Raw genomic sequence first — 12,083 nt, 5'->3', positions numbered from 1 at the left:
AGAGAAAAGAACGAGGAGGCACCTTGAAATACAGAAAATTGGCCGCTGAATCCCCATAACTCAGTTACTATGCAGATGTCAAAAATCTCATATTCATAAATAAAATTAGTCAAATAAGTCTGTACATTACTATACCTTTGGGTTTCACTTGCATCCTTATATCTTCTTGTTGTATTACTGTTGGTGGCAAAAGAGAGAATACTTACTCTGAAAAGATTTAAAGGACATTCATACAGGCCATTTATATTTATTTCAGATCAGTCCTTGGAAATCATAAAAGTTAATGTGCACTGGATGCAATAATAAGAATCCATTGCTATGGAGCTGGCACTTTCAGACAAATTAAATTATCAGGTCCTTTGGAGTTTTGGTATAAAGTAGTTTATGTTTGGATTTGGAGTTTGGAATGAACACCCATTGATGCCCTAGAGCTCACATCACCAAAAACATAGCGGCAAACTTTCAAATAGATGTGACCTTTATTAACAAACCACATATTTGAAGTCTAAACAACATTCTCGCATAAAAGAATTCTCAAAACTACATTCCATGACACAAAAACAGTACTATTTATAAAATTATAGTGGATTTGGGCATCTGCCATGACACCCGCTGTGAGAAATACTGCAAACAGTGAAACGGTGGACCAGAAAGAACTGTTTTTTATAGAGTATATATATATATATATATATATATATATATATATATATATATATAATATAAAGAAATTTTTCTGGCCTTGTCATGTTACCATGATTCAAAACTCCTTACAACCCATTGACAACAGCATGCATGCATGTTTAATATCACATCACTACAAATGGTTTCCTCACAACTGTTTCCTTAACTGTTCCATGTTGCAGTATGTTAATAGGCTCCATTACTGTTCAGTGAATTGTTTACCATGCTTTCTCGATTTAGCCTCTAAGTGCTTTGATAATGAATGCAGTACGCATGGACATTTGCAGAAAGCAGCAAAACAGAATGCATTAAAGCTCAGCTTTTTGTAGAGCTGAAAAATTCTTTAACTACGTTGCATCTGTTTCAAAGAAGGTTTAGCTAATAGCGATCATAAGGCTTGAATACATTTTAACTGCTAATGTCAGGATATATATTCAGTATGTAAGGAATAATATACAGTCAGTTAATTGCTTGCATTGTGGTACATTTGTAGAGTATGAATCAAGAGAGAACAAGTCTGTGGAGTGACGTGCATTTACCCAGATGAGTGATTTGATATACAGTGTTGTCATAGTGATTAACGTTATTACAAACTCTGATTTTTTACTACACAAGACATTAATGGACTGGATTTGTGTGGATTAGATGTTTGGCCTCTCATTCTGATGGCACCCATTCACTGCAGAGGATCCACTTGTGAGCAAGTCATGTAATGCTAAATTTCTCTCAGTCCGATGTATAATCAAACTCATCTCCATCCACCCAAGTGATCGTAGCTGAGGACTGTCAAATACACATTAACAGCTTCATCAAGGCTTCATTGATTTCTCACACTTCCTCTATTGTCGGCATAGGATGTTTCTTTAAAGACAAATGCACTGATTGCATGAGGAAAAATGACCTTCTTCTACAGTTTCTCACATTAACATTGTAATTGGTTTATTTGCATAGAGCCCTAAACAGTTACACTGCCATCTCATTAAAACTGAATCTAAATTATAAGATGTTAAGAACAAACAAGGCACCAACGTAAAATGTATAATCTCCTTTCTTTGGGGCAATTAAACATATCACTCTACAACAGCCATGCTCGGATAAGAAAACATGATATGTATTTTCTAGATCAAAGCCAAGCAAACTCTTTGATTGTTTCTTGCGCTGTTGGTCGAAAACAGAGATGATTAAAAAAAAAAAAAAATCAATTCCCTGCTGCCTGTTGTTTTAGGCTACTTTAATCAAAGAGCAGACATGTAAATAAATTATGCTTTCCTCAATTTCCTGTGTAGTGTTTTGCTCGCCCACTGTAATTGATCTTTCAGAAGTCCTTGTGCTGAGCCTGAAGACTAAGATGCATCTCAGTGGAATGGGTGGATGTGTATGTCTACAGAGATTACTGTATGTCTTGCGTATTTGATGCTAAACATGGCTGACAATGTGATAAATCCTATAGCAGTCCCTTTCAAAAGAGGAAACGCACAAATAAATTATATATCATTATCATTGTTAAAATCTGTGTGTATTTTGTCAATTATAGTACATGTTTTTGGTTGTGTTTTATATATATTTGCTGTTGTTTTGCTTATATCTCTCAGTGCAGGTTTTTTTGTATCAAAAGTTTTTATCTTAAAAAAAGAATTTGATTAAATACATTTCAAAGCCTAAAGGATTTAAAGTTCCAATCCATCTGTCAAAGTGTGACAAAGGGAATAAAGAAAGCATTTATTCATTAAGACATGGGTATTAAAGCTAAAGAACAAAGTGAAATGGTAGCAATGAATAGTGCACAGGTTTTTATTATTTCATTCTAAAATTAGTTTGTCAGCTGATAATCAAGGTTATCCGATCATCTCTGAGGAAGAATGTTTTCTTTTTTATTCTTATCCAAAACTAAAAAACTTGAATTGAAAAACACCGTTGGTAATTGAAATAAAACTGAAATTAAATTAAATAATAGATAAAAAAAAAAATTTCAAAATGTTGCCTTGGCAGCTAACTGAAACAAAATAAATTAAGTTACTGTACTAAAATGACTAAAACTGAAATAAAGAATTAATTAAAAAAAAATAGAAAGAAAACTGATTTTTCTCTTAATTTATGCTTACTTATTTTTCACAACATCTCACCTCCTGTATGGTAGAAACTGTCACTCCTCCAAAGAAGGATTAGATTATGTATTTGTCTAATGGGAATGATACAAAAAAATAGTATTTGTTCCCATCTTGCATCAGTTTTTAAACATACTTTGAAAGGTTTTACAAAAACAAAAAATGAACAGCATTCTGAATTGTACATTTTTCTTTTTTAGCCAAAGCATATAGAGTATAGTTTCTGAAAACAGTCAGGGGTGTTTTATTTATTTATTTAAAGTCCAGGAAAGCACTTACACCACCTCCTGTAACAACTCAACCACTTATATTTGGTCTTTGAAGTGTAAAGCCCCCTCAGCTCACGGCGAGTTACATACAGGCTCATTATTGATTTGCTGAAAGGCTGCCTGAATCATGGAGTTTGTAAGTGGATGTGGGGAAAGAGAAAAGAAAAATCCGGACGTGAATGTTTAATTCTTTCCCTCTGCACACTGTCACCATTGATTCACTGTTGGCGGTTCAAGCTCGAGGCTCTTTCTTGGATGTGGCCCTATATTTTTTAAGACTTCTGCGGCAAATAGCCACAAGGTCTTCTTTTAATCTAAGGTCTGGATGCATTGGATTTCCCTTTAACCTTCATTGCCCTAACACTAAAATCTTTCATCAATACTGGCATGCATATCTGTTCAGACTACAAATAAGTAAAAACATACACTATATGTCCTTCACAGGGTATTCATAACTCTACCATCCCAGTTTAAAAAGTCTAAAGTCAATGATTGCGGCCCCTCCAGTGTGTTTCACTGTCTACTTTTGATTTAAAGTGTTTACTGAAAGAGAAGCTGCAGGAGTGTGAGGAATGAATTTGTTCCAGGAGGTGACAGAGTGGGGAAGACCCCTGTCGCCTCATTCCCTAAGCATTAGACACTGACATCCGGCATGACCTTGGAACTGAAACTTGATTGCAAGTGTTTGTTCACCATTGACAGGCTTTACCGCTGCTTCTCCTTGGAAGGTGCAGACACCCATATAAGGAGAAATCACTTTTCCTGCACAAAAGGGACATATTGTGTTCCAAATTGTTTTATTTGATTCTTTTAACTGATGCATTGGTTAAGGTTTACTCTGTGGCAATAGACAAAACCCTTTAAAGGGAAGGCTATGGATCTGTCTGCTGTTCATACTGCATGGCCAAAATGAATAAATAAAAAAGACCACATATTTTTTTATTAATAGGATTGGCTGTATAAGCTAAAACCATTACTAATAGGTTAGACAAATGTTTTAATTAAATTGGGGCCTTTTCTGGTCCAGCATTTCAATTGCCCTGTGCACAAAGCCAGGTCCATAAAACAATAGCTTATTGAGTGTGGTGTGGAAGAACTTGATGGACTTGCACTTCAACTCACTATATATATATATATATATACACACACTGTATATACAAATTGTGAAACTCGTGTATTAAATAAATTCAATGCACAAAGACTGAAGTAGTTTAAGTCTTTCGTTCTTTTAATTGTGATGATTTTTGCTCACATTTAACAAAAACCCACCAAATCAACAAATTAGAATACTTCATAAGACCAATAAAAAAAATAATTTTTAGTGAATAGTGGTAAACGGGTGCAGTGACTTTGGTTTTCAAAAAACACAATGGACCAACACGAGCAGATGACATTGCACCCCAAATCATCACAGACTGTGGTAACTTTACACTGGACTTCAAGCAACTTGGGCTATGAGCTTCTCCACCCTTCCTTCAGACTTTAGGACCTTGGTTTCCAAATGAAATACAAAACTTGCTCTCATCTGAAAAGAAGACTTTGGACCACTGGGCAACAGTCCAGTTGTTCTTCTCCTTAGCCCAGGTAAGACGCCTCCAATGTTGTCTGTGGTTCAGGAGTGGCTTAACAAGAGGAATACGACAACTGTAGCCAAATTGCTTGACACGTCTGTGTGTGGTGGCTCTTGATGTCTTGACCCCAGCCTCAGTCCATTCCTTGTGAAGTTCACTCAAATTCTTGAATTGATTTTTTGCTTGACAATCCTCATAAGGCTGCGGTTCTCTCGGTTGGTTATGCATCTTTTTCTTCCACACTTTTTCCTTCCACTCGACTTTCTGTTAACATGCTTGGATACAGCACTCTGTGAACAACCAGCTTCTTTGGCAATGAATGTTTGTGGTTTACCCTCCTTGTGAAGGGTGTCAGTGATTGTCTTCTGGACAACTGTGAGATCAGCACTCTTCCCCATGATTGTGTAGCCTAGTGAACCAAACTGAGTGACCATTTTGAAGGCTCAGGAAACCTTTGCAGGTGTTTTGAGTTGATTAGCTGATTGGCACGTCACCATATTCTAATTTGTTGAGATAGTGAATTGGTGGGTTTTTGTTAAATGTGAGCGATAATCATCACAATTAAAAGAACCAAAGACTTAATGTACTGACTAAGTCCTACACGAAGTCTAGTACTGGTTGCTAATACAACGGATTAAGTTTAGATGTGTGCCCTTGCGTCCTCACATAATACGAACAGAGAGTTCAGTAATGTTACTATTATCTAGCAAATTTATTTTCCTCCATATATCATACAGCTGCAATATCTTAACTCATAATACATGTAACCAAAACAACAAACCGTATTCCTCACCACCTAAGGCAAGACACAAAAGCACCGTCGAAAACTGTTTGCTAAATGTTTGCTAAAACTAATCAGCAACACCTGTGTCTGGGCTTCTTCTGAGTTAAATGACCTACCCGGGGTGGCCTGAGATCAGCTAGGCCACAAAACACGTACAGCCCAAAACTACTTCAGTGTGTGTGCATTGAATTTATTTAATACACAAGTTTCACAATTTGAGTTGAATTACTGAAATGAACTTTTCCACGACATTCTAATTTATTGAAATGCACCTGTATATATATATAGTATTTGGGTACCATAGCTTTAGCTATATATAGCTAAAGCTAAGGTACCCAGATACTAGTATTTTTGCATTAACTAACATTTATTGCAAAAGTACTAGTATTTGGGTACCATAGCTTTATGTATCTTGGGGTAATTTTAGCAATTTTAGGCCAAAAGAGGTTTGGAGGCCATGGGGCAATGACACAGTCCATAATCTAGTTCTATCTGAACCCCACCAGACACATTCGGGATGAATTAGAACAGTAACTACAAGCCAGGCCCATTTTCACTGAATGAAATGATGAAATTGTAACAATAATGATAACTATATTAGCATCCATACTAACAGATGACAATGTTATGTTTATTCTAAGCACACACTTCAGTTATGGTCTGTGAACATAATTTCAGTGCATGCTTTAAAGTCAGAAAGATTTTGATTGGCTGTCAGTATCAAGTGGAAAGTGTTATTTTAGTATTTATTTATTAATATTTAAAATTAGCTTTTTTATATATATTTTCACAATAAAAATATAGAGAGAGACAATTTATTTTAGTTTTAGCTTTATTAATTTTAACACTTTAACTTAATCTGGTCTCAGTCAGTGGCCAAGGCAGTATTTATGTTATTCATCTAATATTTATGTCAGCTGTATTTCCATTAAAGAAAGGAATTTTATTTGTTTTAGTTAACAATAAATACACCAGTTAGAAAGTGATTTAATCAGAATTGTTGCTGTGTTGTAATTTGTGCAAGAGTTAACATTGGAAGCAACGGTGAAGTTTCTTTATTTAAGTCCTTTGAATTCACATTACACTGAAATATGGATTGTCTCAAATCAAACAACAACAAAACATTAATATACATTTGATAACTATCTATCTAAAATGAAAGAGTACACTGAATACCATAAAGTATACTGCATAGCAACATTAACAAAAATAAGAAAATCCTCAAATACACTGAACTCTTCTTCCAATCGTAATCTTTGGTGAAGGGAAAACAAATACTTAACAGAAGAAAATACTGTATTATACTTTGCCACCTCATGTGGTTCTTTGTTGGCCCATAAAACAAAACATCAAAAAAAAATTCACATTAAAGAGTTAAAAGAGCAAACAGAACAAAATAAGTGAAAGGACAGATGGAATGACACACAAAAATGAGAAAGATAATGTCACTAGGTATTGGAATACAGCTATAGTCATCAAAACAGAAAGACTTGTGTCTTGGCGGAGATTGTCATGCACATTTCCCTAAAAAAAAAAAAAAAAAAGAAAGAAAAAAAATGCAGTACTATCAGCCTTCAGATTTATGGCTCACAATTGTAATTTTGGAGTCGTTTGACAAAATCTAAACACACAAGCCCTTAACGTGGGACTATATAGGTATATATATTTATGTGTGTGAGTTTGTGGTTTCTCTGTTTTTCGGGGGGACACAGAGAGCGATCGTTGGAGTACAGCACTGAACCCAGAGGCACAAAGTAAGTAATCTCACAAACAATCAATCAGATGGATGGAGCGCCACCATCAGCACCCCACAGTCTGAGATTTCCCCCACAGCACCTAGAGGGACACTTCATTGATCTTCATCCCTTCAACAAGCTTGGAGCAATTCAACTGTAAGGTGTGTTTAAAACATGTGATTCTTGCGTGTACAGTCAGACACAAGTGTGTGCTCAGTAAAGCATAAACGGAACATTTAGAGGTCCACATATCCACCTCTGGTCAGATATTTAATACTTCATACATAAACAGTTTGACTCTGTATACAACACACACTTAATGTCATATTCTTATAGAACACAAAAACAAAGGTTCTTGCGTGGAGCAGATGAAGGCCACATGGCTTGCGAATGTCATCTTGTTGGTCCGTTCAGGTAAACGGAAATAGTCCAAATATGCTCGTAACACAAGCATGAACTCCACAATCAACTCCCTCTGGAGTCAAAGAAGAAGACACGATGTAGACGCCTCTGACAAAAGTACCTTCGAGCCACGTGATTCAATCAGACTTGTCCTTCTTCTTGCCTCCACCAATGGGAACTTTACTGGCAACGGCGGAGCCGACAGCAGAAACGCCACCAGCCACGGCGGACACGCTGCCCTTCACGAGCCCCACTCCCATCGCTGGAACAGCTGCAACTGAGGTAACAGCAGTTTTCGTGAGATCAAAGCTTTTCCCTCCAACCCAGGCAACTCCACCCACTGTGGCCCCAACGGCTCCCTTCGTGACACTGAACAGACCACCGGCCACCCTGGAGAACATGCCAGGCTGGGGTTGGGGGTGGTCTTTGTTGGTATCTACAGGATATAAAATGAAATGTTAATATTGAAAATATCACCTGATAAGATAAGATAGAGGAGTAGCTGTCTAAAATAATAAAATAAAATAATACAAATTAAAATAAAATCGAGGTGAATTAAAAAAAAGAGGGGAAAAAACTCTATACAATTACAAAGGATAGCCATATTTTAACAAAAATAATTATTTAATTTAATTAAAGCATTCGCTTTCATTGAATAAAAAAAAAATGTATTAGCTGATGAACTTTACCTAATTAAAAATGCTAGCTATATTTAATCATAATTATTTTTAATTTCATTTCATTCTTTAATTAAAGTTTTCACTTTTTATTGAATGAAAAACATAATGGTTGAAAAACTATAAATAAAAAAATTCTAGTCACATTTCAATTAAAAGTAATTGTTAATTAGATTCATTTCATTGTTCAATTAAAGCGTTCACTTTTAATTAATAAAACAAAAATGTATGAAGTCAAGAACTCTATACAATTAATGTGCTAATAAATGTGCTAGTCATATTTTTAAAAGTTATTATTATTTCATTTAATTCCATACTTCAATTAAACATTTTGCTTTCAACAAATTAAAATAAAATTAAAATATATTAGGTGAATAACTCTATAAAATAAAAAATATAATCCACATTTTAATTAAAAGTAATTATTAATTAGATTAATTAATTTCATACTTGAAAGTGATCGCTTTCAATTTATAAAATAAAATTATTAGGCAAAGAACTTCATACAGTTTAATATACTAGCACATTTAATTAGTAATTAATCATTTAAATTAATTACCATTTTGTTTAATTTCATACTTCAAAGCTTTCACTTAAAAGGAGTAGAACAATTACAGTATCTGGCAACAGAATTCTATAAACAATATGAATGATTTACTCTATATGTAGATATAACCATTAAAATTCAAAGTTACTGCATTTAGTGAAACGTTTTATTTGAAGCGTGTGCTTATGGGATCTTTAAAATAAATGCTACTTGATTTGAAATTTTCTCATCTTCAGCAATACCAGTCATACATTTTTAATGTCTGAACACTTTTTAGAGAACAATTTTATAGCCAGATGTACTAAGACCTACTACTATAACCAGATTTACAATTTTATAACCGAATCTAGTAAGTTTGATAATTAAGTCTGGGAAAAAAGTAGGGCAATGGCCTAGTGTCAGTCTTGGATTGTGCAAGAGCACCACTATGTGGCACAAAGCGTTATCATTCTCTTGCATGAAGATGTACTAAGGACAGCTGTATAAAATGATTCATTTGACATGACTGTGCTAAAATAAAAAGCTTGATTGCTGCAAAAACGGAATAACTGTTGCAAGTCACTTTTAACAATGAAATGTCAGCATAACTTGCAGTAGCTACCTGCTGGAGGCTCATCCTTCAAGTATGCAGGCAACTCATCCCGTTGTTGGTTTGTTTCACTCATTTTTACTCTACATAAAAAAAAAAACAAACAAACAAACAATGCAGTGGCAGTTTAAATTCACTCCTTCATTTTCAACAGAAAAAAAAGGTGAATTTGGGCGGTACCAGATACAGAAAATAAGGTGAAAGGTTGCCACTAAAAACAAGCACTGACACAGAACAAGGCAGACCAGTTTACTCGGTCAACAAAAAGTAACCTGCAACACCCTGTCAACACTGCCAACAGTTAGACTGGACTATTTAAGCACAAATAAAATTATTGCGTATCTGATCCTCCATACCAAAGTTCATAAATCTTTTTAAGCAATAATTTGGACAAGACAACTATTGAAATTATAAATCTTTATTTGCATTAGGAAACCTTATAAACATGAGGGATATTAAGAAATCATAATTAAATATTAACATACAGCAGATTCAATATGAAACTGTGATGCAATATCCAAAGTCATACCTAAAGGGGCATTACCAAGGACAATAAAGATAAAATAGAGCTCATTGAGCAGTATATTAATACGTGTACAGTTACACGTAAGCAATCATTGAACGAGTTGAAATGAGTGAATGAATCAGGGTCTTGAGTCAACTTTATGACGTAACAAACCAGTGCATTATTAGTATCAAGTCTGTCCTAAAGCGAACTCTTGTAAAAGGAGGTCAGACCAAAGACTGTATAAAAACAGGGTCAGACTCATGCTATTGAATCGACTTTTCATTAACAATGACTTCGCATTTACAAGAACCTGTTCAAAAGAAACAAAAAGATTCAGCGACTCTTTTAGGTCTAGATCAAAGTTTTTCAGTATCGTGGTCACAATTAATGATTTCATTTATTAAATAAACTACCCTACGTGTAAAACTACAATATCAAGTCATACACATGTTTCCGGTGCGTTTATTTGTAATATTTCTCCTATTATAATACATTCGACTGACACAGTGAAATACGACAGACTACTATTTTGAAACTGATAGACGGTTAACTCGGGAATCGTTTAATCCAGCTTTGTGAACCGTTCTAAACGATTCATTACAACGACTCAAACGAATGATTCATTCACGAATCGAACATAGTTATAAACCTTAGCTGTTTCTAAATATGACGTGGCACTTGTGTGAGAAGTATCTTCTTTTCCTCGAAATAAATAATAATAATCTGGGTTTAAATTAACTCATTTTCACACTACATTTACACGTTAGGTGAGAAAGAACAATAAGGGCTTGAAAGGAAATTATATAGTCACCTTTACGAAGAAAACATGTTAGCCATGCGAAGGAAACTTCGATCTAGGAAACTAAAGAGCCAGAAGCAGATATTGCTTTGAAGATAATTACATGAAGAAAATAGCGATGGTAATGGCGTTAGGTAAGAGATGCATTAGACAATCCAGCCATTGTCTACCGAGTCAATATGCATCCCATAATATAATTAATAAAAATAACAATTCACATCCCCTCGAAAAACATGCAGAAGGAAAACTTTGCCAGCTGTCGTGTAACGTTATATACTTACGAGTTTGCTTCTCTAAACTTCTGCAGATGAAGTTGGAAAGTTCTGTCTCCACCCCTTGCTTGTTTCAAAGGAAAAATATGCTGCTCTCTTCGGCTTTTTAGAAAGACACACGCTAAAATTAGAATGGATCTGCGACCTGACAAGACTTTTCTTATAAAGACCTATCTTTGCATAATGTGTACGTGGCGTCCTAGCTGTTTTTAACCACGTACCAATGTGGACACATAGGAGAGGAAGTGACGTTTCTGGTTCTTACCCAGGCCCTTTGGCGTGTGTGAGATATCTTCACTATACTCTCTGGCTGTGTTTGAAGTATGGTGAAAATGAAGGGTGTATCTGTGCTCTGTGCACCTGAGTTCTTTGTTTTTTCATTGACTGAGATCTGATAATGGACATGGATCAATTAACTTGTCTTTTTGAGACAAAACCTCTGAGGATGGACAGCAAAATGATAACAGAAAATGCAAAGTAATATTTATTTGATAACCACATGACTTCTTTGCCATGTAAAGTATACCCTAAGAAATGTCAATAAAAATGGGGCCAAAATGTGCTGTTATTAAGGAATTTGTATTGATTTTTCCTATGTTTAACCTGTATTTTGAATTACGGTTTTCATTGTTTTGTGATTTACAGTTAAAGGAAATGCCCGTAAACGTAACAAATAATGAAAAATACCTGTAGCTTTTACTAGTCTTTTTTTTTTTCTTAGCATGTAGGTGATTTCTGCATGACATGATTGTGCCATTCAGAAATGAATTAATAATGCCTTTTAAATTCTGATTTGAATTTGAACATGATGTAGAATTCCTGTTTGAATTAATTAAATGAAAATTCAAAGAAATTATTAGCCTATCGCTGTTTTAAAGTGAAGTTTTCAAAAATTCATATCATTTTCGGTTACATGTTTATTTTATTTATGGACATAACATAGGCCTATGTGGTGTTTCTGAAAAAAATAAGACATTATAAATTAATCACAGCATTCAACAGTGAAATATTTCTGAATAATAACTCTTGTCCAGGGCAACATTGTGTGACTGACTGCTTATACACGGTGCTCTCTCTGTTCTCTACAAGTATGCTAATACAATTATTTTATATTAATATTTCACATCTATCTATATATATTTA

General features: G+C 34.6%; 1 protein-coding gene across 1 annotated transcript; it reads right to left on the bottom strand.

The window, feature by feature from the left end:
• Positions 1-6,450: 6,450 nt before the first annotated feature.
• On the bottom strand, positions 6,451-11,204 carry tmem263 (transmembrane protein 263). Its single transcript, XM_019085892.2, has 3 exons — positions 10,950-11,204; positions 9,374-9,444; positions 6,451-7,984 (listed from the first exon to the last, which is right to left on the bottom strand). The coding sequence occupies exons 2-3, from the start codon at positions 9,435-9,437 to the stop codon at positions 7,686-7,688; spliced, it is 363 nt and encodes a 120-aa protein (XP_018941437.1). The 5' UTR covers positions 9,438-9,444; positions 10,950-11,204; the 3' UTR covers positions 6,451-7,685.
• Positions 11,205-12,083: the final 879 nt, after the last annotated feature.

The sequence above is a fragment of the Cyprinus carpio genome, chromosome B18 (assembly GCF_018340385.1).
Source record: "Cyprinus carpio isolate SPL01 chromosome B18, ASM1834038v1, whole genome shotgun sequence".
NCBI lineage: Eukaryota > Metazoa > Chordata > Actinopteri > Cypriniformes > Cyprinidae > Cyprinus > Cyprinus carpio.
Note: the sequence above shows the minus strand (reverse complement) of the source record. Positions and strands in the feature narration are given on the sequence as shown.